The following is a 27714-nucleotide window of genomic DNA, read 5'->3' on the forward strand; positions in this document are numbered from 1 at the left end:
TGGAGTTCATTTTTGTCTGAATGTTCTTTTCCTCATTTTCATTCCACATTTTTAAAGTAATATTTCCTAAACTTTATTATTAACTTATTTATTATTAACTTTCCTAAACTTTAATATTAATTATTCATATTATTAATAATGCTACATGTTTGTGCTACTGACACGAATGACACCTCAAATCATGCAGTCTGCTGAGGAGTCATTACATTTCTAGTGAATAGATTTTCAACTTTTGCCAGGGAAAGAATAAAACAAAAGAAAGATAATCTCATTAAAGGAAACGCATCTATAGCAGACTAGTAGAACATAATATAGACATGGGGTAGATCAGTGAGAAACCACCTAGCAACCAGCCAGACGACCCTAGTGATATATTATGAATACCTTAACAACTACAATGTTCCCCCGTTACCACTTCCAACTAAAGATGGATTATGGCCCGGCTCACTGACTACATGGAGCCAAGTTGAGAGAACTAGGTACTGCAAACACAAAACTGACAGATGAACAGTGATTGGAAGAATAGTTCACCTAATCTGTTGCTTTTGGACAAAATACGAGTCAATTCACGATAATGCTTCCTCCAGTGAAGAAGAACTGAATACAACTGTTTTTGCTTGAAAACAGTGTTTGATCCATGCATATTGTTCTTTTCCGATTCAGACAAGATGACTTTTTCACTGAACAAAGCAGTATTATAAATAGAGGCCTTGTATTTTAGCCGAAGTAATGGTTTGAAGTTAAATACGTCTTAATGATGGATTTGTTTCTTAAAAACACAAAGTTTTTCACTTCACATGCCAATTGATGGATTTGGATTACATGTGGATTTTTGTAATGTTTTTATCAGCTGTTTGGACTCTCATTCTGACGGCACCCATTCACTGCTGAGGATCAAATGGTGAGCGAGTAATGTAATTAAAATTTCTTCAAATCTGTTCCGATGAAGAGACAAAGTCCTCTACATCTTGGATGGCCTGAGAGTGAATACATTTGAACAGGTTTTCATTTTTAGGTAAAACTAGTGTGTGACCATTTTCACAATGTAAAATGAGAATAAATGACATTGTATTTGTCCCAGACAACTCTTCAATACAATTAAGATACTGCAGTATGATACTGAACGCCTACATCAGTTTTTATAAGCCGCTAGAAAAGTCGCATTTACAAAATATACAGTTAGCTGCAAAAACAAAGATGCTAAAGCTGTAATTCTTTGTTTTCAAGTATAAAATGTTGTGAGTTTAAATCATAATTCTAAGAATAAACTCACAGATTTCGAGTTGCAGTTATGAAATATGAAAATTAGTTATCAGACTACATAAGAGACATAATAAAGGATTTTATTATTTGACCATAATTCATCTTCACAAACACCATAATTTTTTGCCAAGCCAAACATCACTCCACTCAAAATAATCTACTGTAGTTCTTTTTTTTTTTTTTTTGGAGGTTTCATTGATAGCCATTTAAATGGTTTTAATCAGAATAAATGAATATTTCTTCACAAAAACCTCTTGTTGTGCTTTTGTAATTGAAACAATCATAGCCTAGACTTTGTTCACTCCTTTCATTATTACTTTTTTATCTTTTATTTGACTCTCCTTATTCTCACTCAGCAGCACTATGCACAGAACACCACAGGAAGAGATGAGGGTTTGTCATGGAAAGAAAAACATGTCCTGCCTCTTTAAATCCATCACCTCAGCCTATCTGCCTTGTGTTCCCATGGCAACATCTCATTGGGATTGGATATATGGGGTCCTTGTAAACCAGTGTATAATGTATGGGCCTTGTTTTTAATCTTAGCCCTAGTTTATTGATCTTTTTAATGAAACTTAATTATAGTAATCTCTTAATTAAGAGTACCATAGCCCAGTTTACTACAATACCCTTGAGCTATGAATAAATAGAATTATATTGTGAGCCCCTGTATGCGCTTTACAAATAAAGTGGCCAAGTCTAAATCCATCAAGTACTGTGGCCGTCCATGAATTCAGAAAAGGCATGAATAAATCCATATGAACTTTGTCTTTTATGGATATTGAGAATATGAAAACATGATAGAAAAGGTGTGGTCATCTTCATAATTCAGAAACACTTAATAAAAACATTCTGAAATGAATTTACCTGGTAATATGAAACATAGTATCTAATAGTAATAAATAAACAAACATCGCTTGATCTGGTAAAAAAAATTGTATGTTATTTCAAAATTTACAGTTATCACAAATTTAATTATCTAAAAGATTAAATTCATTATTCTTAATGAAACCAGATTTTCATCATAACCATCCACCCATGCTGTCTCATGCCTGCGCCTTTAATGCTCCTGTATGAGTAATGCAGGGATGTTTCTTTGTCCTCAGATCATTACTGTATGACACATGCAGACAAATGAGGGCACACCGGCAGGATCCATTAGGTTTGGCCTCAGAAGTGTTTGTGTGTGGTTAGGTTTGATAGATGACATTTGTCCAGCCAGCAGGGTAATTAGAGCTCATCAGTGGCGCACTATTGCCCTCTACTGGATTCATTCTTTGCGGATTTAGATTTTTCACACCAGTTGTTACATTGTGAATATTGCCAGCTAAAATAGTGTCATCATTTACTCACCTTTGTGTCGTTCAAGAAGAGTATGATTTTCTCTAGAACACAGAATAGGATTTTTTGGGGGGAAGAAAGTCCTTGCTGATTTTGTTTCTCCTTGTTTGTTAGAACGGTGGGACCAAGGCCTGTTAAGCGTCACGAAAGACAACATCATCATAAAAATATCATAAATATAGGCTATACGACTAACACACTATATTTCAAGTCTTCTAAAATTATTTGTACTATTGTGTGTAGCACATACCGAAATTTGAGTCGTTATTCACGGCAAAATCCTCGGCTGCAGCATTCAACTATATTCCCTGCTTTTTAAATTTGGCGCGTGCCGTGGACGCATAGCGGATTGACGTCATTACCGTTTGTCACAACAGAACTTTTTTTTCCAGTGATTGGATGGACACATGGACAGAATTCAATTGTAACGCATTCATACTTGATGATATTTTGTAATTTTTTTTATTTATGTCAACTGAAATTAGAAAACTTTGTATTACATGTAATACAGTATAAAAATATTTTATTATTTTAAATTCTTATAATAATTTTACTTGAGTGAAAGCCCATACGAAACAAAATAAAGTACATTTTGTAAGTCAATCAATCAATCAATAAATAAACAACAGAGAGAGAGAGAGAGATTCTCAAAAAAAAAACGTTTATTGTGCCTCTTATTGTTTATATGGCTTTTTATATAACAGAATTTGTTGAACACGAACAAAAGAACTGACAATACATTAGCCAAGTTTAGAGAACAAGGAAAATATGATGAAGAGTTAAAGTAATCTCAACATTCCCCTTGCTTTACGTGTGGCTGTGGTGCAACTGAAGAGGTCAGTAAGACAGCTCACACACTCTCTGACAGCACCACAGTGATGACATTCATTTAACAAAGTACTACACTACAGCTTATTGAGTGCAGCCATCCTCACATTCAACACACACACACACACACACACACACACACACAGCTGAGTTCTGGTCATAGTCGTATTGCTTGACTGAGACTGATACCTTTTAATGTTCAGTGGCACACGACCACCAAATTGCATACTGTGTGTTTTTGGCAATAAAATGAATTAGGCAAAATTAGAAAAGGAACTTAATTTCCATAATGAAGATGAAAGTTCTGTAATGACTGTGTAAGATACGCAGATTTTTTTAGTTCATGGTGCCACGGCAGGATTTCTGAAACTTGACACACATACATATTGCCTGTTTCTAGGCTGCCGCCAGACAGCAAGTGTTTGGTCCTTACAGAGATGCCCTGAGTCTGAATTTCATGATTTTCTTTTTTATAGCAAGAGATCTGAAAATATGTAGCATGCTTTTCAAGTGTGTGTGTGTTAGTACAGGTATGCATTCCTGTATTTCATTGTGATATATGAAATTCAAAATTTGTCCAGATGTATTTGTGTAGTAATCCTGAATAATTGTCTAGGCCGACGAGGTCAAATCCCATGCAGTCTTTTAATTTGATGCTGCATAACTTCTGCCTGAGCACTCTGAATGAAACCGGTCCAGAATGACATCATATGCATGATGCAGAGACTGTTTTCTGTTTGGAGCTGGGCTTCATGACAGGAATTGAACCTTACAAGCTGCAAACTTTGGCACAGACACACCATTCAATTGGCAGCGAATCATATGACCAAATAAAAGCCGATACGTAATGGCATTCCCCTAAAAACACAGATCATTCGACGGAAGATACCCAGCCAATGAACTGATTATCAATGACATCTAATGCTGAGCCAAAGTGCCCGAGAATCCAACCAAGTAGCTGGATAAAGACTCAGCATAGGACTGCCAGTTATAGCAATCCGATTATCTTTCTGTAAGTCTGCCCAGGAAAGCTATCAAAACAAAATATAACTAAGAAAACAGAATACAGGACAAAAAAATATATAAAGGTATATATAGATATGTATGGGCTTATTCATAAAATGTAAAGAGAACAAACTATCTCAAGGCTGAAAAGTCAAAATGATATTCAAAAGCATCAACGACGACAGAAAAAGGTTAGCATTTTCAGTTCTCATCCTGTATTTTCTTTTGAAAGACTTTTTTGAACCCGTTGAGAGTCAGCTGTTAATGTTATACGTCCATTTGGCTTCTCCTTTTCAAAGCAAACAAACAAGTTTTATAAAAGCGGCAGTTATTTTGTCTGAAAAGCCATTTGTTTTGTCTTTTGCCTTCCCTCTCGTTCTGCGGGAGAGGTCCTGAGAAGAGTTTTTTTAATGCGAGTTTCCTCACTGATGTCTCTCATCGTTGACCGAGTGGCCTGAGTTAGGAGTGTCTGCATGGGTAAGGCTGGAAGAAGAACGCTTCCTCACTGAGCTCTTCCTCCATGGCTCTTTCTGGACACGTCCACATTGGGTTCCTGGCCGGCCCAGGCCTCGCTGTCGCTGTCTGTACCCCTCTCCTCTTCTCCGTCATCGTCATCGTCGTACTCCTCCTCCGGTGAAGGCTCACTGCCATTCTCTGTGGCCCAGCTGTCGTCCTCATCCTCCTGCTCTTTCTTCATAGTAAGGAGGGCGGGTGGAGGAGCGGGCTGTTCGAGCTCGGGCTTCTTCTCTGTGGACTCGGACTGATCCTCGAAGGCCTCTGGGTTTTCCAGCATCTCTCGGATGAGAGGAGGCATGGGGCCTGGGATCTCCATCTTGAGAGTTATGGCCCTTTCTGCTCCTGTTTAACACAAACAGTTCATTTCAGGATGGTGTAGTCTACAGTACATAAGGTATTAAGTTAAAAAGTACCTAGCAGAGAGTGAAAGTCTATTCAAATTTTAGGCATCAAATTTAAGAAATGTAAGAATTTAAACTTTTATTCAAAAACATTTATAATCTTATAAAATATTTTGATTCAAAATGAATGCTGTTTTTTATGTCCTATTTAACAAAGAACCCTGAAAAAAGAACCACAGTTTCCACAAAAATATTTGCAGCACAACTTAAAATCCAAAATTTTCATTAAGATTTAAATCTTGCAAATCCAACAGAATAGTAATGCTAAAGTGATTTCCATATATTTTACGGCTAGTAAACTGACCCTTGGTGCTGATGCCACGCAGGTCAGTGATTTTCATCAACATGCGAGGGAACATATGAGGTTTGTTGGGTCGGCGGCGGCGAGCATAGATCTTCAGAGCTTCCAGCAGGGGCTCTTGCAGACGATCTACACGCTCAGGCTCCTCAAGATCCATTCGGTCTAAAAGAGAAATAGTATTCGCATTAGCATGCTAGTACATCCATTCATTTTTTTTGTGATTTGGTGGTTAAAACCACCAAAATTTTGAATATAAGCTAAATCTATAATGTTAACATTTTTCCTGTTGCTTCGTCTAGGTGGCAGCAGTGTTGCAACAAAATTGCATCATGTAATACCTCCACAAATGAGGCAGATGGCGCTGAGGAGGCCAGTCTCTGTATCATCCATCTCAAGGGGCAGAAGCTGACCAGCAAAGGCAAACACCAGGTCAGTGAGCGGGCCGAAGCCAGCATTATGCATCTGAGTCCGGTTGAGGGTCAATCCATCTGAAAAGGTCATTGTGTCCTGTTCCGGTGTGTATCGTGTGCAGATTCGCAGCATCTGCAAAGAGACACAGACATTTATGAGGCTAAGAATTATCTGAAAGTAATGTATTAGATGCATGTTCTACATCAAGGTGAGATTGTTAAAGGAAGACAGACGTACTAGAATGTCCAAGCAGGCTGATTTAAGGAGGGTGATCTGATCTGCGATGGTGAGAGTGGTGAAGCCCGGAAGGCGTTTGGCAAATTCCACAATTTTAATGATGCACTTGGTGGAAAGCTCGCTGAATTTGTCCCATAGGCCCAGATCCAGCTGAACCCTGTGGTCTGAGCTTGAGTTCTGATGAAAAGAAAAGAGTTTGATATATGTGTGCATTTATATACGTTAAAATGAAATAAAAAAATGTATAATGTACTCATCCATGTCATTCCAAACCCATATGGCTATTTAATCCTTTGGACACAAGGAGAATTTTAGCAGAATGTAGAAAAAAAAAAAAGAGACTGTTTTTACAAACATTTTCACAGAAGAAAAAGCCATACAGATTTGGAACAACATGAGGTGGAATAAATGACAATATTTATCTGTTGTGTGCACTGTTCCTTTAAATGGAACGTGTTTATCACACTACATCTGACATGGTCCATTTACACCACTATAAATAAATTCCACATTCCATTGCTGACAGATCCACTCATTTTCAGAAAATACTCACTGTGGTGTATTTTCCCAGCTGGCAGAGTGAAGGGAAGGTCTCTTGATGTGCTTTGCTCACTTTGTTGACCAGCTCCTCCAGTTCCCCACTCAGCTCGTAGCTCTCTGGCGGAACAACCTCATCCTTCACGTCCTTCTTCTTCTTATTCCGATCATTGCGCACAGCTGAGATTCACAAAGAGAGGCTGCTTATTAATTCTACAATAAGTTAGCTTCAACTGTCAAACTATGATCCTAATACTTGGATGTGCAAACTAGTGAAACTCTACAAAATGATGTGCCAGAAAAAACTTCATTTTCATTTCTCAGAATTTCTGCAACAGTACAACAATTTGTTTAATATACAATTATGCGGAGCAGGACCTTAGCTACCCAGCAAAAATCTTGTTGGGTGAATCTTATAAAAACATGTCCCACCATAATATATAATATATAACTAAAATATATAATTGCAATGGGAAATATGCTTAATTGTCATTAAAATAATGTATAATACAAGTGAGCTGAAATATGGCCTGGAAATGTTCCTGACAGAGATTCATCTCGTCATCACCTGTTCAGAAAATCTCATAATCAACATTAAGCCATTTATCACACGTTGCATTATTTTACTTGGTTAAGACACAATGCTACCGTATACCGACTTCCAAATGTAATCACTAATACATGGAAACTGACCTCAGATCAGACTACGTGGGTGTTTTGGTGAGTTTGACCCAAGGGAGAGCAGCCCTGCCAACCCCCCTCCCCCCCATTCTTTCCTTCCTCTCAGGATATCCAGTAATAGCAAAAGCACAATGTGATCCTGGTCCATACACACATCCCATACATATAAACGCACACATACATGTCCCAGCGGACACATAGAAGGGCCAATGTGCCACTCTCCCCGTGACATCATCACCGTGACCCTGTCAAATGAACAAACACATGCCCCAGACTCGGTTTTTCAACCTCGGACTATTGTCTTTGTTACAACACAAATCTGGTAGTGCCAAGTCATAAAGTAACCAGAGGAAGGGCTACCAGAGAAATCACACCTATCGTTGATGGATTGATGTGGTTGAAACCTTTGTTACACGAAACCCATTTGTGAAGTGAACATTCATATTAAGCTCTAAACTCCATGCCAACCAGCTTTAATTTTTTTTAAACTTTACTAGTCTTTTGTGACTTCAGGTATCTCAAACTGGCAGTTTAGAGTCATCTGCAGTTTGTTTATGCCTCTGTGTCCTGGCACTTGAGTCTCACGACTCTAAATTTGTCTGTGTGTCTCTGGGTTGTATGTCTGCTTCACAGCTTCTAACCTATATCAGCGTGTCCCCATCTGTCTCCTGTCCCGTCTCTATATTTGTGTTCGTGTATGTGGGTCTTGGCTGAATGCCAAGGAGCCCGTGTGCCTGGTAAAGGCCTAAACCCTCACCTTCCTTGGACATGCCAACCTCAAAGCACTTCTGCAGCCGGCAGTACTGGCAACGGTTGCGTGTGACCTTGTTGATCTGGCAGTTCTTGTCACGGTGGCAGGTGTACACCATGTTCTTCTGAATACTGCGACGGAAGAAACCCTGCAACAGACATCCAAGAGAGAGCGAGTAGGTCAGCTAAAGACTAGGTCAACCACCGTCCCCCTCCTATCATTTCTCTTACACAAGCTGTAGATATATTGTTCAAAGGTCCTGATCCAGAACTGTTTTTTGCTAAGGATTTTGTTAGTGTTATATAAATGGATAGTCAAAAATCTAATAAGTCATGTTCAAAGTGATGGCCCTTTTACCTGTGACCAAACATTAACTGAATTACTCGAAATATTGTTATTTTATCAAATTCTATTATTACTTGCGGGAAAAAGCTTACAAATGGGTTAATGAAACTCACTAAACCTGCTCACACAGGAAATGTTCTCATGTCCATTAAATGGTTTTTGTATGTAAACGTGCTAGACAGTTTTTTTTATTTTTTTTTACATTTTGTGCCATGAAGGTCATATGTTTAAGATGCTCTGTTAAGTCAGAAGTTGTTTGTTTAACAAAACTTTTTTTTTCTATTCGAATTGCCCATACTTAGTGGAAGTATGTGGAAGTAATATATGTATATATTTTTTTCTTTCTTTTATTAATATTACACACACACTATGTGCATGTATTTATGTATATATATATATATATATATATATATATATATATATATATATATATACACACACAATTAATTTATAATTTTAGTGTAAAGCAGTAAGCTGCTTGATTCATGACCGTAGTTGTATTTTACCACAGTGGTATATGGTACAACACCTATTTTACCCCTTAAGCACACTAAAATTGGATTGCCTCTCATTGCTTTAAAGGGACAGTTCACCCAAAAATGAAGTGTTCAGTCAGCTGTTTGGTTTCCAGCATTCTTCAAAATATCTCCTTTTATGTTCAACAGAAGAAAGAAACTTAAACAGGTTAGGAAAAAGTGGATCGTGAACATACTGTCCACATTACTTGGTGTCTCTTGAAGCTGATACTGCGCAACTGTATCTTTTTCAAGTGACCTTTTGTATGTTTTCATAAACATTTTTGCTCCCTCCACTAAGTTATGCTGTCCGTCTCGGTTTCATGGTGTTGACAGCAGCAAAAGTTCTTAATATATTCAATTTTTTTTAACATGTGAGAGCTAAACCTCCATGTCTCTCACTGTATTTTTCACATTATTGCCAAACGTCAAGACAAATTGTGTAACAGACTCATGAAAAACATGAGATGCGTCAGGCCACAGACGATGGGAGTTCTGCTGTTTACCTTGCAGCCCTCGCAAGAACTGACACCATAGTGGTACCCGGAAGACTTGTCCTGGCAGACGAAGCAGGGCTTGTAAACGCGCGGTGGAGGTGGGGGAGAAGGGGAGCTGGGCACCATCTCCTCTGAACTGGTGCTCTGGGTCTCGACCGCTGGAGGAGAAAGAAAAGAAAATCAGACGCTTCGCCTAATCACATCACTTCACACTATTTACACAACACGGGAGGATTTAATGAGAGGAAGACATTAAACACCACATGGAGAGAAGAAAAGATTCCCCCGTGAACCTTTTAAACCGTATCCAATTTCAAAGACCCCTGAGGGCTTTGAAAACCATCGTGATTCCTCGCTAAACCTTTTTCATGGTGCCCTTGAGCAGAAACTCACAAGACGCTACCTATCGCTGCTTTTTAATCTGTTATTGTATGAGAGGCATCTGCCAACTAGGTAAAAGTCAAGTCTAGTTAACGTGTTCCCTCTAGCTCCGCAAACCCTGTCCTTAGGGGGCCAGTATTTTAGGGGATTAAGGTGCGGTGATTGACACAGGAAAGAAAAGAAAACACAAACAGTTTAATACTAGCAGACAGATAAGTGGAGCCGATAAGACAGGTAGCTCATCTATGTCACAGCCTGGGGGGAGATCTCCACCCTGTGTTGGGCGTCTTGCATGCAGGACGAGTGTCTCATGTTTCACTAATTCTGCCTCAAGAATTACAATATATATCGTGAACTGAGCGGCATGTATCATGTAGAGTTCACCCAAAAACAAATTTATTTAGCATCAAATATGGTAAACCTAGGAGGTCACATATTTGAGCTTTCATTTTATAAAATTTTATGTATTAATTACAAAAATAAAACTGTTTATCATGACTTAAAAGCAAAAATTATTTTGGTGTTTTGTTTATAGTTTCATATCGTGAGATCAGTATCACATAATGAACCAGTTTGTGACTTAAGTGTATTGTTACACACCTAGTCATGAATTTGAGATATCATAAAAGATTTAACCCTAAAAGACATTTGATTTCACACTTTCACATGCCAAAGTCAACTTTTACACTTGGTCGCTTTAAATTCAACCCCCCAGCCTTAACTTTTGCCATTTTTTGAGACACAGACCGTATTTTTCTCTTGTTTCCTGGTCCTAAATTCCTCTAGGTTTTAATAGAGGCCCCTGCTCGTAAGCTAGGCCTATAAAGGTGGTCTCATGGCTGGACTGGAGGCCCCAGCCCGGCTGGCGGGATCTTTATTAAGACTCAGACACCTCAGCCATTCACACCACCAGCTGTAGCCGGAGCTAGTAAGAAAAAAAAAGCCCAATCATAAAAATAAAATAAAAAACGGGGAGGCTCTAATCTTCTAACTTTTATTGCCCCACCTTCTTCAACCACCTTCAATGGAAAGCCTAAACTTAACCTACAACCCCTCCCTCCCTGTCCCACCACAGGGTTCAGCAAAAAGCACCAGTCTGGCCTTTGACAAGGGTTTGGAGAATTCAAAAGAAGAAAAGGGGGCATAAAAAGAGGAATTTCATAGAGCACAGAAAGAAAAAGGGACGAGGGTGGAGGGGTGAATGAAGAGAGGCAAATAGTCCCATTTAAGGTCGAGCTCACATACAGTAGGGTCTTCTGTTCATGGCCATGGTTACAAAGAAACTGCTTATTCTTCAGTCGCGAGTGAGAAATGCACAAGTTTCTGAGTATATGATGTGTAAAACGGCTAATAGCATTTGAACAATGAACAAATGACATGTGTTTCCCAAATGTTGTGCAATGTCAAGTTTGTTATTTTTTTTACTGGTGTACTTTGAAGTACGACAGAGGAATGTTATCAGAACAGGTTCAAGTTTAGTTTAGAGATGAACCGATAAAAATTTGCTGTGTCCAAACCGATATCTGATTATTTAAACTTATATGTGTATGATAGTTTGGTGGTTCTGCTTTTTACCTGGTTTCAAATGAATGATAATTCATTATATAATTCTGAAAGAAATGTAAATAACTTTTGCTCTCTCCATATTGACATGTTTTCCATGTTTCAAAGTAACATTACTCAAATGAACAGAATAATGAAAATTAAATTAAGATTTCTTAACTTTTGAATGTTCTTAACTCTCTTTAACTGAATTCTGATTATTACCGATTATTAGCTGATATATGCGTCCCTAATTTTATTAGTTCATGACTTGCTTTGGAATGATTTGTTGACTAGCAAATTAATATCACAATAACTGAAGAACTATCACAAAAAGGCTTTTAAAAAATAATAGGTCACATTAAAGTTATATTTCTTGTATAAAACCAAAACATGTATGCTATCACAACATATACGTGTTTTGAATACGCTTTAAACTACATGTTGCACAGCAGGATCAATGCTCTCCACTGAATGTAGCGTGAACTCATTTGTTTATATAACAATACTGGCAAAATGCTGGTAATGACAAGCACCTGAAAATGACGGCAAACTGCAGATGGCGTGAAGAAATGGCTACTGATTGACACTGTCTGAGTAGCTTAGAGTAAAAAGAATGGGACAAAAATCCATCAGGATCTCTCAACAACCCGAGACGGTTCCTGCCGTAAAAACCCTGGTCGCTTTCCCTCCCTCTAACACCTCTTCCCAAATATCACTCAACACTTCTCCAGGGTGCACAATGGGATGGGTTCTTATGTCAGCCCAGGGGCCCTCTCTGTGTCCCCTCCGCCAAGCTCTCCTCTGTCTGGGAAACAAAGCACCCTGAAATAAGAGGCTTCCTTATCAACTCTCCAACCAGGGACTTGATTTGCATCACAATGCGAAGGCAGAGGGCGGATGGCTGCTGATGGAGGGACAGGTAGAAGCCGAGTGGAGTTATCAGTTGACGCTGTTCATTTCCTGCCTGGTGTTGTGTTTCTGTCCTGGACTGATCTCTCTGTATCCTCTGTACACAAGTATTCCAGGTGGACGGTCCTATGCTAATCCTAGTGTCAACCTTGAAAAGGGCCCCTGTGTCATAGGAAAATTTCCATATTTACAGGCAGATATACAAATGCAATTTTTTTTTAAAGTAAATATACGAACATGCTCACAATGATACAAAAACATAATATAATAATAAACATTTACAGTATTTAATATATTATTATTTAAAATATAATATTAATTAAATGTATTTATTCATATTAATTCATTATTATTATTATTAAAACATATTTTATATTTTTAAATATATATTTTTTATTATTTTAATTATATTTGATACATTTTAATTACAAATAGTAATTATATAAATATATAAATAAATATAAATAAATATAAATAAATATATTAAAATATATAAAACATATTTATATAAACGTGCTATAAACATGTTTTTATAAACAAAACATTTAAATATATTAAAACATTTAAATATTTATATTACACTTACTATTATCTTACTACAAATATCTTCAATATTTTTTAAATATTAAAAAATACTAAACTAAAAATATAAAGTTTAAATATTTAAAAAAAATATAAATGTAAATATAACATAGAAACGTCTTTTTATAAACATATTATTACAATAAAATACATGTAAATATTTATTGTGTTATTTTGTTAATATTATGTAATATTATTTATAAACATTCAAACATTATTATTAATATTTTTTTTTATAAAAATATAAAGTAAATAATTTAAAATTAAAAAAGGTGTCTAGGTTCAAATCCATTTCCTGAAGAACTGACTTTGGTAACACAATAAACAAGTAGTGCAAAAAAAAAAAAAAAAAAAAAAATCAGGCGACATGGGTAACAGGAAGTGAGATGTGACCTTGAGTTTCTTTATTTTGGTTCAGAATGAAAGTATAAAAATTTGTAAGTATACAAGTCTAAAAGGACAAAAAATAACAAGTGTCAGCTTCATGTGTTTTAAGTGTTGCAACACTACCTTTAGCTGAGCAGCATATGACGCATTGGCTGAGGAAAAACTATTCTTTCACAATAGAAGAGCAGATTTTGTGTACGTGACTGTGGGTGTGATTGAATCTTCAGTGGAGCACTGTTCCCAAATCTAGTCTTGGCATGTGAGCATGTGTGTGTTCAGTTCTGCATGGGCGCTCGTCCAATGAGTGTCTCTAAAGACTCCCTTTTGATTTGCAAATATAGTTCTCTGCGTCTCAATTCCTCTTAAGTATTTCAGCGTGTTGGGTGTGTATTTGCGTGTCACTCGCTTTGCATTTCTCAGAACATATCTTGCTTCCCTCCACTAAAAGCTCCACGATTTCACAGTGCCTCATATTACAACTCCATACAGGCGAGTTGAGTGGACAGACTGCTTTGTTGTATGTGCAGCTAGTGTGGCAGACGGGCCACAGATTGGGCAGGTTTTTTGGAGCGGTGAGATTGATAGACTGACTGGCAGGGCCCCCCTCTCTCTGAACGGTGCCTGATGGGCAAGGACGCACAGTCCTCCTCTGGCTGCCAAATTCCTGATGAGGGGAACCGACCATGGCTCTTTCGCTGTCTCTGTGTCTCATTGCCCACGGCTTCCTGCCATCAGCCAGATCCTCCTCACATGCTGTTGTCATCGTACCAGCTCATACTACACAACCCCATTTCCTTCCTCTCCACCGCATCACAGTTTCTTTCCGCTGGATGTATTTTCACTGATTGCAGGCTTTATCTTACTGCAAGCTGTTTTAAAAATCCACATGTTGCAGTGAGAGTAAACATGTTGATATACTGAGATGAACAATCATTTAAATAAAGAATCAAGCTAATTCCGATAATATTTTGTTAATTACTTGGAAAATTCTGAATGCTAATACATAAATACATAAAAAGCCAGCAAGCTGATAATTGTTTTTGTGTAAATAAAATATAATAAAATAAAATGAATCCAATGAATCCAAAAAATCCAATGCAAATGGACAAAATACTATTTTTGAAATCCAAAATATACTCACAAAAATAAAAAAATAAAATAAAAAAGAGGTCTGACCAATGCCAATAAGCAGATACTTGTTTTACATGTAAATAAAAAAAAAATCAAATTAAATTAAATTAGCCTAAACCAAGGTAATCTAAAATGATGACTCAATATTCTCAGACAGTTATCAATTAAAAATATAAAATATCAGACAACAACTGATATGATCTACACCCTTAACTTTAATTTAGGATTTCACTACCTCCTATATAACTTCAGGAGGCCAGTTTTAAAAACAATGTCTATAAACCACAGATGCAGTGCAAAGGGAGTGTTAAATTATGGGGATGAGAGGTGTGTGTTGGTTTTTTCACTAAAGGTGCAGAGCAGAAGCAGTTGCTGTCAACAGCTATCTGAGAGCTCATTACCTGATCTCCCTGCCCCCCCCCTCCCATTTTTCTACTTTAAATCCCTCCCTCTCATGCGCTCCGTCCCAAGCCTGTAAAAAAGGAGGAGTCTTTCCTGTTGCAGTAAAGCCCTTTCTGAAAAGAAGGCCTGTGATGAAACTGGGCTGCCATCCAAGAGATGGCTCAGAGGGAAAGACAGAAAAAGACTTACATACAGCCCAGACTGGACAAGACTGAAGGAATTTACACCCCCATGTCATAACCAGCACACAGGCATGAATACATACATGAACACCTAGAGTTATCATTCTCAGTCATGGAGTCTGCCAGGACTAGGTCTTCAGTAGGTCAGCCCCATTACGCAAGGTGAACAAAAGGGCAACAGGTATGTGCACTCTTAACGGCTGGATCTGTCTGAAAAGGTTACTTCACCCAAAAATGAAGAGTCTGTCATCATTTACTCACCATCAAGTCATTCCAAACCTGCATGACTGGAACAACAAAAGAGAATAATTTTTAATATATTTGTCTTTTGTCCTTAAAAGGGTCCAATGTTGTTCCGGAATTCATTAACTCTCAGTTTATGGATGGATTTTTTTGTAGAAGAAAACGGTCATAGAAGTTTGAAACAATGTGAAGGTAAATGCAAAACAGCTTTGCTCATTTTGCTCACGTGATTTACCCACATTGACCAAAAGGAAGTTGCTTGGTTTAAAAGTGACTTCTGTCTAAGAAATGATTCCTACATCTGTACACTGTTGACAGTAGACAATGGACTCTTTTTATTGCTGACATGACCGCACTAGAACATTATTTTTGGATTAAATATCCATTTAAAGTTATCCTACCCTCAATCTGCATTACTACACTGTAACATCTCATAGACAGACCCCGAGGCATGTCTGGATCAAGGTGAGCCAGCATTTGGCTTGAATGATCCCTGAATGAGTGACACTAACACAATGACGAGAATCAATCGCACACACTTGAGTCCTTCCTGGGTTACAGCAATCAGACACCCTCTCAGATACTGGTCTCGCCATTACCAAAGGTGTCTTTTTTCTGGTCTGTTAACCAGAAGGTTGCTGGTTTAAGCCTCTCAAACTCCATTGATCTTCATTGGATCCATCATGCCCTTGAGCAAGTCATTTACCCTTGGGTTGCTCCAGGGGCTTGTCTCTATAATAAATGTAATTTGCAATATGCAAGCTGCTCTAGATAAAAGCGTCCACTGAAAGACTATTTAATTAAAAATAAAGTTTTCAATTAGAATCAAAATGGTTTTTATAGCCCAAAGCCATGGGAAAACCTTCACAAAGACCTTTTTAATTCCCTAGGTCTTTAGAAAGTCATCCATTCAGCGGTTCTTTACCGAAACTAGAACCTACTAAACTTTTTTCTCTAAAGAACCATACAGCCAAGAAACAGTTCTGCAAAAGAACAATTGACGAGTTTATTGACAGAAAGCTTTTGTTTAGTCCTAAACATGGTCCATTTAGTAAACCGTTTATGGAACTTTTGTCCTATTCCTCTATTAGGACTCTATCCAAACTAGACAGTGAGGGGTAATCAGAGCACAAAGACAGGGAATGAAGGCCTGATTCAGAGGAGACAGATTTCTGGTGCAGACATCCAAATTTGCAACTCCATTGAATCTCCAGCACCCCCACCAGGCTTCATCTGTGCCGTCAACCCCTGAGTGAGAGTGTCTCCTCTAATTCCTCTCCACTCCAATGGCTGGATGCATCCTCCATGGACACAACCATTGATCAAGCCAACAGGCAGCGAGACAGCCTCATCTACCCATTATCTTTGATCCTCTGGTCCTCGCAGACTTCCTCTAACCATCTGTCTGCACTCACCTGCTTTAAGACATGCAACTTAGCTTGAGTCACAGCCTCAAGTGTCTCTCGGCTCAAGACTGGGCAGAACTCGGTACCTTATTGCTTCCTTCCACAAACAATAGAAACCACAAAAGAAGAAGCAGCCGAAGTCTGAAGACTGACACCTTAATTCTGAAAAATGAAGTGCAAGCCTGTGTGACTTGCTTAGGCCTCATCTAACTGCCATGTTCGCTAATTATTTAGTAACTGCATGAGCTCAATGCAAAACTTCGCTTTGCATAAAGACAGGACCCAAAAGAGTTGTGGCTTCCTGCTGTTTATGTGATTTGTGGTCGATGATTGTAGTAGATGTGGGTCTTTTGTGTATAAATACCGGCTCTTTCACTATCAGTTTAACAACCTGGCACAGTTCTGTTCTTTCTAATGGCACAAGGGCGAGTCTGTGAGAAACTTCTGCTTTGACTATAGGGGAAATTACAATATGATGTGTTCTTACGTGTGTGGAATCTTTCACTTTAGTGTGGCATCACGCCTTCAGCAACTGCCCAAGATGTTAGGGTGTGGATGGGCATACTTCGTGGAAAACGGCAATTGCAAAGTTTCAAAACAATACTGTGTGCGGTTTGATGTACTCTGGTAACCCTGAAGAGCAACAGGAAGGGCTCATCTGTGTAGGAAGTCACCTTGAGAGACAAATTCAACACCATCTTTGACTAAACCGTAGCGTAGACCAGTTGAGCAATAGACACTGTCCAACAGACAGACAGTGTCATCCCTGCTCATACTAAACACTGCGCTGAGTCTTTAGACTGCAGACGATCGTTTAAAAAGATGGATGTGTGGGGGTAAAGTACAGATGGTCTTCCCTAACAAGCATCCTTGGGCTCTTGTATCCATTCATCTTTTATGGCTGATTTAGGATGGTCTCTCACCTCCATCTGCATGTACACACACACACAAAATGCAAAATACATGTACATGTTTTTATATTACATTACTTATACTATTACATTACTATATATGATAGAAATGCTGTGTCTCTTTCTCTCTCTACATATCTATATAAATAAAATTTAATATTTTATATAAAATGTATAAAATATCATATCATATATCATCTACAAATCTATCTTGCAGTCTACATGTCATAACTGTAATTGTTTGAAGGATGATTTTGAACATTGTGGCCACTATGGTGCTCACATTCAATGCAGTCTAATGATCAAAAACAACTTTAGAAGACAAGAGAGGGTTTTTAACACACATTTTTACTGTTTTGATATTGATGTGTTGTCTGAAAAATATGGCTGCATGATAAATCGCATGTGATTATCATGCGCCATCTCGTCAGTAATGCCGGTTCCATGATTAGTTGTAAATCTCCTTCATGTGCTTTAAGGTGGAGTGCCATTTAATACACAGACCCGCAGACAAGCAACACAATATCGCATTCATAATCAGTTATCGCAGTATTAGTTGCAAAAGCAATTATGAATGCAATATTGTGTAGCTTGTCAGCAAACTACGGCTCTCTGTGTTTTAAATGCCGCTTCATCTGAAAGCATGTGATGGAGATTTACTACTAATCACAGAACCGGCTTTACTGACGAGATGCGCATGACAATCGCATGCGATTTATTGTGCAGCCCTATTAAAAATACCAAAGATGTGGCAAAATTCAGTCCATTTTCAATTTTACAGGGACTTACATTTTAAAAATATCCATGGCTAACAATGGTTACATTGCTCACAGCTGGCAATTTGCTTAGCAAATTTGAGAATAACAAATGCAGTTTGTTATTCAAGCAGTGCTTTGATGGAAGTAGAGACAGTGTTTTAAAAGGAATGAATATAAAGGCGCAACTTCTCTCAGAGCTTTACCACACAGAGAATCTTAACATGCTAAACCACAGCACACACTCAGCACATGAAAATCTCAGAGAAGTCTTAATTCCCCTTTAAAGCATTGCTACAAAAATTACCAAAGAAAATACTAAAACTCTATATCAACTAGTCGGTTGGTGGATTACTTGCTGACCATCCCTCCCCACAGTACAAGTTGTTTTTCTGTGAAAGTGACATGAAACTACTGATAAAATCAATGTCTGAAACGAAGTGCAGATTTATAAAAAAAGCACTGAGATAATGTTAAACACTGAAACATGCACCAGATCTCAGCTCTAGTAATACAACACAATACCAGAATCAATGTCTTCTGAGAAGCATCAACACAACCCCTCAACCTGATTCTCATTTTAGATAAAACCAATGATTGACTGACGGGGAGTTTCTACAGCCCAGCTGCAGACTAATATAGTGGGGGTTTGAGCTATATTTTGCCGTACATTTTCACATAACAGTGAGCGCTAGTAACGACGGAGCCAAGCTGTCAGTCAACAACACACTGGTAACAAAACTTCTCCCCTCACACTGAGCTCACACATGGTTTCAGACTGACAAAGATCCTGCCAACGCCTCACCCCCAGAGAGAAACTGTCAACCAGGCACCAGAGCTGTCAGTAAACATCTCTTCTCAATCACTAAATCATTGGTCAAAAGGGAGGTGATGGCCAAACTATGAAAGCCATTGAGCCTCACCCAGAGTATTCAATCCCATGATGCCTGGCCTTGTTTGTGTCTCTCAGAAACCCATGAAAGTGAAGAGGAAAGATTAGCTATTTAACAATGCTTCCTGAATAAATGTGGGGCAACTTCTGATGTGCCATGTGCCATGTTCTTTCAAATTGCACAATCTAAACATTTCACAGACAGTATACTCTAAAATTTCCCACATCCCTAAAGCAGTGCAAAACAATCATTATTGCTGTTCAATATTGAGGCGGATCTCTCTTAATTCACGGTTCCTTGACCTAAACAGCAGCAAATGGATTCCAGCGGCAGACTGTGGAATCTCAGTGGATGTGCTAGGCCTCCTCTCTTGGGTTTGCCTTCAACTCCCTCTTAGACAGAGTTCATCGGCCATCCATACAGAGCTACTGCACCACCTTTAAATCATCAAAATGCACTGAAACATCCTGTACATAATTTGAAGATAAAAATACACAAAAAAGCACAAAATGACAGCACAGACACATTTCTTATGACATTCGACATTTAGGGATGCATTGGATATATAATTGTGGTTTCTGATTTTCCCTATTTTTACATTTAGATCACCTTTGCTGTCATCTAATCCCTATTTAGTTAGCACTAATAACACTTTAGCAAAAATAGCACGTTTTCGCTGTGCATTGCAATGGTTTGTTGCCTAAATCTAAAAATCTAAACCTAAAGCATCCCAAAAAAAACAGATTTTAGTGTTCTATATTTAATTTATGTAGACAAAATATTATAACATTTAAATATCAGCCATTCATCAGTTATCAGCCGTAACGTGAAAATAATTATAGGCTTATCACTAAGAATCCTATTATCAGTGCATCCTTAATTTGTACAGTTAACAACCCATACTAAGTGAGTGCAAGCTTGATTATTTATAGAGTTCATAAGAATATTATATATAAAACGAAACAGAGGGCTAAAATACATCAGAAGCAATACTGCTTAGCCCAGAAGCTCTAAAGTTTATTTGCCTGTAGGCTAAAATGTCCTTGCAATGAAGTGCAATACTTAATAACACAAGTTAAGAAGTAAAAATATTATTTACAGCTTGTTTAACATTAACAGAGTATGTTTCTATTGTTGAACTGGGATGCGATCAGTGTGAATCCCTCATGGCCAGCCACTTTTTCCTATTTCTTCAAACAGATGCACACTCTGAGACACACACACACAAGCATTGAATCAATCAAGTACCATTTTTTATTCTCCTGCCTTGTCAGGCGCTCTAATCTTTTAATTGAATCTTTTTGTAATTATAACGAAATAATTGAGGACTTCCATTAAAATAAAAAATGAGATCGGGCTGCGCGTGACAGCAGACACAGGAAGCCCTCATTTCCCTGTCTTTCACGCAGAGCTCTGTTTCAGAGAGCTTATCAGACTCTGATGTGGACAGCACACTTTGCAGAAAACAATGGCGTGTGTGTATGAGCACGAATGATCAGGACAGGAAGACGATCCTGAATTCTAGTCCTAAATTTAATGCAGCAAAACTGTGAAACTGTAGTGTTGCACATCATGGGCAACATCTTAGCAATTACAAAGGGACATCAAGTGCAGTTCAGAGGAACATGATGATATCTTTCTTATGTGTAGATTACTAAATCACCTGCAAACTTCCTTTTTTAAAAACAAATGGCTCAATAGATCCATGGTGCTTTAAAAATTGCTCAATAAAAAAGCTCTTTCAGCACTCTTCCCTGTAAGGGATGGAACAAGAGCAGCTCACATTCATGAGAGCTGACACTGGCCCGTGCAAAGCATCTCTGCCTTTGAATTAAAAAAAACTGCAAACTTTCTTGAACTTCTTCACATAAAAACAGGAAAGACTGGCCACACTGACAGCAGGCTGTGATTCTCTTGCTCTTCACCTCTAACAGGCAGCAGTGTGGTTTGTGAATGGTATATATATATATATATATATATATATATATATATATATATATATATATATATATATATATATACTACCATTGAAAAGTATATATATATATATCATGGACACTAAACATTTGAAGATTAGTGTAGAGTCACATGACCAGCACAATCCAGAATATTTATAGCATTTATAAAGACATCAGGCAGAAATAGACACCGCTTAGCCTACAGCCTAGAAAAGGCACATGGTGGCAAAATTCGACAAACTGTAAAAACAAAAAGTACCAGATGCAGAAAAAGTTTTTTTATGAGAAGGATACTTCCTTACTAGAGATTACAAAATAAGAAGTGCTAAAATCTCCCACATAGATGTGTTAAGCCATACTGTTACTGATACAGGTTTGAATCTTGGCCTGCAATGTGTCCCCACGCACTCTCTGCTGCTTACTAATCAAATTAAGACACAAAAAACTTTAGGCCAATACTTTAAGAGACGGTGAGACAAATTTAACTCTTAGAAAAGTTTACCCACAAACATTGCAGCTGGCCTGCTCCTGATGAAATACTGGACTAAACACTGATGAATCTGGTTTAAGAGCACAATTAAAGGGTTACTCCACCCAAAAATATTTTTTTGTCATTATTTACTTACAATCATGTCGTTATAAACGTACAACCAAAACGTACTGTAATAATATTAACTTCCTAATCATCCGGAAGAAGGAGGCGGGAACCGGCGCACAATCAAATAAAGACTTTAATAACAAATAAACACAAAACAGCGCACCAGCCCCTCACGGACGACTGGTGCGCATAAATAAAAAGCAAACATAAAATATTGTCCAGGCCTGGTCCTCACTCGTCCTTCACTATAGTCGCTCCAGTTTTATATCCTTCCATCTCCTACGTGGGACTCGAGACCGGCGGTGGGGCGCAGGTGTAGCTCATCTCCAATCACTACACCTGGCCTCACTCCTCGTTCCCACGCCTCTCGGCCCCGCCCCACTCGCCACACGTACGTAAAAGCTTCGTACACTCTTCTGTGTCAGCCGTGCTGTGCCAATGTGTTGTTTGCTTTCAAACCAAAGCGTAAATACACGTAAATACGTATCCTTGTGGCGCAGCAGATACAGACGAGCGTACCCATCTTTGTACAGCTCAGATTTGCCAAAATGTTACTACACTGATTTGGAGAGACACAGAGGGAAGGAATTATTTTAAAAAGTCATTATTGTTGTTTTCTTCATGTACAAAATTTTTTCTAGTGTTTTATAATGTTACGGTTGAATCACTGATGACAGATGGACTATTCTGATGATGTTTTCATACTTTCCTGGACCTTGACACTGTTATTTATTTGGCAGTCTATGAGACAGTCTCAAGCCTACCAATTTTCATCCAAAATATCTTGACATAGAGGTAAGTGACTAATTACAAAATCTTCATTTTACAAAATTGTATCACTTTAGGAGCAACAACTGAGTGTATCCTGTGGTCGGATAGGCCGGTCTTGTTTACAGAGGTTACTGGGCATGGTGGCTTGTAACATTACACCACTCCTGCACTTCCCTGAGGGCAGCAGGATCTGTCTGATTACCTCTCCTTCTCGGCTATTTCCTGGAACCAGGAAGGAACAGAATTCGAGAAGCAGTGGCGATGCAATCGGAGGACTCGACTTCCAACGTGGGACCTGATCATGTGCTTGTGTAGCATTGGTGAGACATGACTGATTAAATAAACAGATTTCATCTTGTTATCATCAGGGCCCTGGCCAAGGAGAAGAAGCATTATGGACTTCCCTCCCTCTCTCCCTACCCTCCCCTCTGGGTCGAGCTCAGACAGGGCATCTGTCTTCATTAAAGAGAACCCAGTGTGGCTGACAGCCACTGAAACGTTTGTGTCTTTCACGATTAATGAAGACAGATGAGTCGCCTTCAGAGGCCGAGAAGGAGGAACAAAAAGCAGAAGCTTCAACAAATACAAATGGAAAACAGCAAGAGTGCCGTGCATTTTGGGAAAAGGGTAACAGGGATGATTACTGAACTGGACATATGAGTTTTTTCAGAGAATCTCATGAAGTATCATTTGGTACTTCAGACTGATCCCTAATGAAAACGGACCCCAGTTTTGTCTAAGCTGAAGCATGATTGTTTTTAAAGCCAAAGGCTGTCTAAGGTCTGGAAGGGAGGAAGGAAAAATAAAATGTTTGAAACAGAGTCAGAAAATGAAAAAGGGAGAAAATCGAAGAGTGGTCCAGGTCTTCAAGCTCCCATACTTACTGAACTTTCCACTCAGTATATTCACACCAATTCTTTACTATTTATTTAATGTAATTTACAATTTTGCTTCCTGTCACAGTCTAATCACCCAATTCATTTTACAATTCCTGATCTGAGAGTTCCAACAGTGACACATACTTGAGTAATGTCCCTCTTGTTTTTTTCTACTTTTATGCTTGTTTGATGCTGTTGTGTGGGCTGAGCCGTGGTCAGGCATGCTGGGATACCAGAGCTGTCAGGCACAATTGTGAAGTGAAGAAGACAAATGCAATCTGCATGACTGAAATTATAGCAGAGTGTCAGGTTCCCCCCCACCCACTTCTCTCTCTCTCTCTCTCTCTCTCTCTCTCTTTCTCAAACACCCTCTCTTTCATCTCTCCCTCTCAAATTACTTCCTTTCTGTTTAACTTTTCAGCAACCGACAAGGTCAAAAATCAGGTTACCCAAACTGTTGGTGAAACCAGACTCTGTTCGTGACAATCATGGAAATGACCGACTCAAGCAGCATCTCTAAAACACACAAACACAGCTTGATGAATGCAGCTCGAGTGGTTCGTTTGGCACAGAGCGTCCTGTGGTCAACGTGAGAGTGGAGCCTCCTTTAAAAGAAGAAGAAAAGACACTTACAGCGTACGCTGGCTGTCCCCGTCCAAGCAAAAGGGTCCAGTCCTGCATAGAAGGGGCTCGCCTTCCGAAGCATGCATGCACCCCGGTTGGTGACATCGTAGAGTTGGCGGGGACCCATGCCCAGAGCCTCCATACAGTCGAACATGCTGCGTCCCCGTCGCCCACCCGCCTCCGAACGCCTCGCGTCACCAAAAGAAACAATAACAACACCCGCAGCTACGACAGCGGTAAATCCCCTGCTGGAATTCCTCTAGTCAGGATATACGTGCTGCCTGATCCCGCTGTTTTTGCCCTTGTAAGCGTTTCCTCTCTCTCTCTCACGCTGCTTGTTTCTCTTTCCCTCTCCGGCTGATCTGTGGTGCTGGTTGCTCGGGGTGAGCTGCTCCTAGCGTGTTGTAACAGACCTAAATAACAGCCCCACATAGCACTCGCGGCTCTCAGACACTCTTGAGCGAACCAACTGCTTCAGTCCTGTGCACACAGAGGGGGGTGGAGGGAGAGAGTGAGAGAGAGAGAGAGAGAGAACGACTGGGGGGTGGGGGGTTGGGGGTGAGAGAGAGAGAGAGAGAGAGAGGGCCACAGGGAGGAGCCAAAGTGTGTGTTTGTGTGTTTGTATTGCCAGCTCTGATCTGGTTAGAGGACAAACTTTTATTTGATACTCTCTGGCCTCTTTTTGTCTCTTTTGTGATTCATATTTTAGCACACACTGCATACAAACACGTTTTCTCGCTTTGTGCACCTCCCCCTAATTTCCCTTGCAGTACATATGAGAACCCCCCACTCCCCGAACCCGTCCCTCAGCCCCGTCTCTAATCATAACCACATTAAAGTCCAGAGCGAGCAAGCGAACATGAGAAAGACAGAGAGAGAGAGAGAGAGAGAGAGAGAGAGAGAGAGAGAAAGCATTGTGCAAGCAGCAGATGCCAGGGCAAAATTCTTGCCTTTGTCTCCACAAAAACAGAGTAAATGACTGATGGTCGCTGCTGTCTCTAGCTCATTAAGTATGTGGCAAATATTCAAAGCCCCCTCTGGCCCTCATAGAAGCTTTTAAAAGAGGAACTTTATTCAGTTGCGTGGGGAGAATCCATGCGCTAGAGGACGCCAAGCAGGAGACCAACAGGAAGATGAACTTGGGAAGGAATGTCAGGGCTTGTCTTCACACTTGCGATCAAGGCATGATGAATCTGAGTCATTTCCCACGGACTACAGTCAGTAGACGGCATACTTCACTTGACGTGCGTGAAAATTAGGCTGTGAGGGGTAGAAGCGTACAGTCGGTTAAATGTAAGACTGATGTGTACACTGAAGATGCTTGCTTAGCTGACAGAACTACAAAAAAAAAAAAAAATTTAAATACATTCGCAGTGAATTAAAAAAAGGTCAAAATAGGTTGTTTTTTACATTTAAATTATTTTTAAATATCTTATTGGTAACTGACAGCAATGTCAAATAAGTCAACTATTTAAACAAGCATGCGATCTGATTCTAATTGGTAATTCTAATGAGTAATTCTAATGAGCTCTCTACAGAGTTCTGCTCAGCTTCTAAATGTGTGCCTGGATATGACCTAAGACCTTGAATGCACTGTACATCTATCTCTCACAGCCTCATTATCATTTGCATGTAATGAAATAGGATATCAACTCTGATAATAGTCTACTGGTTTAGCAGTATAATTTATAACTACCAGATTATTGCATGACTTTTTGCCAATCAACCCTATTTGATTTCTGTTACAGCCCCAAATGCTCAATAAAATAAAAGAAATAGATAAAGAAATAAACAAAAATATGTCTATTAAATACACTTAAATAATTAAAACTTTACCTACAGTACAACCTTTCAAACAAATTGTACTTCTATTTCTTAGAGCCTTGTATTTGTTTGAGTACAACTGTAAAACACTGACTATTGAGGGCTCCCACAATACTTTGACCTTTTTTTGACCAGGCGGCAAGGAAGTCGACCGGAAGTTGAAGTCGGCTGGGTGCCGCCATCTTGTAGCAGAACTTCACTTGCGTTAGCATTCCCATTGACTCCCATTCATTTTGGCGTCACTTTGACAGCGAATAACTTTACATCTGAGGCGTTTAAAGACTCCATTTGTCCATTAATTATTTCTACAGATACACGACAATGTATAAAGGGCTCCATTACCTTCTATGTTATATTATGGCCCCGTAGAAACAGTTTTTGTAAAAAATAGGCTAACGATTGTGAAATATACAAATCGACTCTCTGTCGAATTACCTTACAGACAGGAAGAGAAGCTCGCAGGCAATTAACTTAATATGGCGTACTGTTGTTACATTTTAAAATACTATACAAAATAATTAATCAGAATACTTACTCCTGCTCACTCACCCCAAAGAACTCCCCGCTCAAGCTCGCCGTCTCTGCAAGATTAACGATGGCAGTTTGCACGCACAGCTACTAGAAGATTTACATCTGTCAGACAGGTTGCTGACGTCGTCAAGCTTCGTTTGAGTCTGCGCGTCAGTAACGTAAGTGCTAAAAAACGCTAAAAATGGGCTTCAATTGTCTCAATTGAGTTCCAATTGGGTCGCTGTGTCCATTTCTTTTACTGTCTATGTTTTTGACTAATGACCTTTAATGTATGACCTTTCAAGCTTTTCAAAATCATCTCATAGAGATTGCTGCAACAGATTTCCATTTGCATGTCAGATACCAAGATTCTGCATCAATTGAAGTAAGCGATTATACATACTAACGCCATTTGTACATTAATAAGAGAAACTAAGGTTATTTGGTGATTCGTGGCAACATGCGGGCGAGATATACTTCAGAGCAGAGCACAACAAGAAACATGTATTTTCCCATTTATGGTTTTATTTATTCCCCCAAGCTTTCTAGGTCTGGAAATGAAAATTCAGGTCTGGAATTGGTTTTTCATATTTTCAAGACCATGATCATTGAGTTTGATGTACAAGTACTAGACCAATTAACAAGCAGCTCAGAGACTACCAATTGATTCAACAAGTTCTTGACAATAACCCTCACAACCCTAGCTGCCACAAATTACTCCCCCTACCCCTAATAAACCACATATACCTCCACCACACACAGGCAATCAGTACTACATGACCTGAAAAACAAAAAAAACAAAGAAATAAATAGCTTTGCCAGTGTCAGTGGAAATGGCTTTCAATAAGTGAGCAGCTGGGGAGTGGACAGAGCCATACCAGGGTTCAAGTCAAGCAAACAGCTGAACACAATGCCAGAAGCAACAGAGGTGCCTGCGTCTCGGCCTTGCCTCATCCATCTTCACCCCTCTCCCCACCCCTGTCGGCCCTCTGATGGTGGTATGGCCCAGCCGTCTAAGAAAAGACACTATTTCCTGTCAATCTGCACTGCTGGTCAGGCTCTCCGTAAACACATACTGGCCTTCCTTCCAAATACACTCACAATCTCCCACTCTGTGGAGTTCTGCTTTTCATTTTCCCAAACCCCCTTTGCTTTTTCACACTTACAAAGAAACAAAGAGTCCTTCTCTGAGCAC

The 27714-nt window shown here is 39.1% G+C and overlaps 1 protein-coding gene across 2 annotated transcripts in view; it reads right to left on the reverse strand.

Annotated features, from left to right (window-relative positions):
• Positions 1 to 3248: 3248 nt before the first annotated feature.
• The window catches only part of rarga (retinoic acid receptor gamma a), a 51141-nt gene continuing 26675 nt past the window's right edge, over positions 3249 to 27714 (reverse strand). The window contains exons 1-8 of one of the 2 annotated variants that reach the window (XM_052541064.1): positions 24195 to 24692; positions 9639 to 9787; positions 8279 to 8420; positions 6857 to 7020; positions 6304 to 6480; positions 5994 to 6198; positions 5659 to 5817; positions 3249 to 5295 (exon numbers count right to left, since the gene is read on the reverse strand). In XM_052541064.1, the coding sequence (XP_052397024.1) occupies positions 4940 to 5295; positions 5659 to 5817; positions 5994 to 6198; positions 6304 to 6480; positions 6857 to 7020; positions 8279 to 8420; positions 9639 to 9787; positions 24195 to 24339 (1497 nt within the window). In that variant the 5' untranslated portion in view covers positions 24340 to 24692 and the 3' untranslated portion in view covers positions 3249 to 4939. Of the gene's footprint in view, positions 5296 to 5658; positions 5818 to 5993; positions 6199 to 6303; positions 6481 to 6856; positions 7021 to 8278; positions 8421 to 9638; positions 9788 to 24194; positions 24693 to 27714 lie in introns of those variants that run through there. The other variant, XM_052541061.1, reaches the window with a different exon arrangement.

The sequence above is a fragment of the Carassius gibelio genome, chromosome A23 (genome assembly GCF_023724105.1).
Source record: "Carassius gibelio isolate Cgi1373 ecotype wild population from Czech Republic chromosome A23, carGib1.2-hapl.c, whole genome shotgun sequence".
Lineage (NCBI taxonomy): Eukaryota > Metazoa > Chordata > Actinopteri > Cypriniformes > Cyprinidae > Carassius > Carassius gibelio.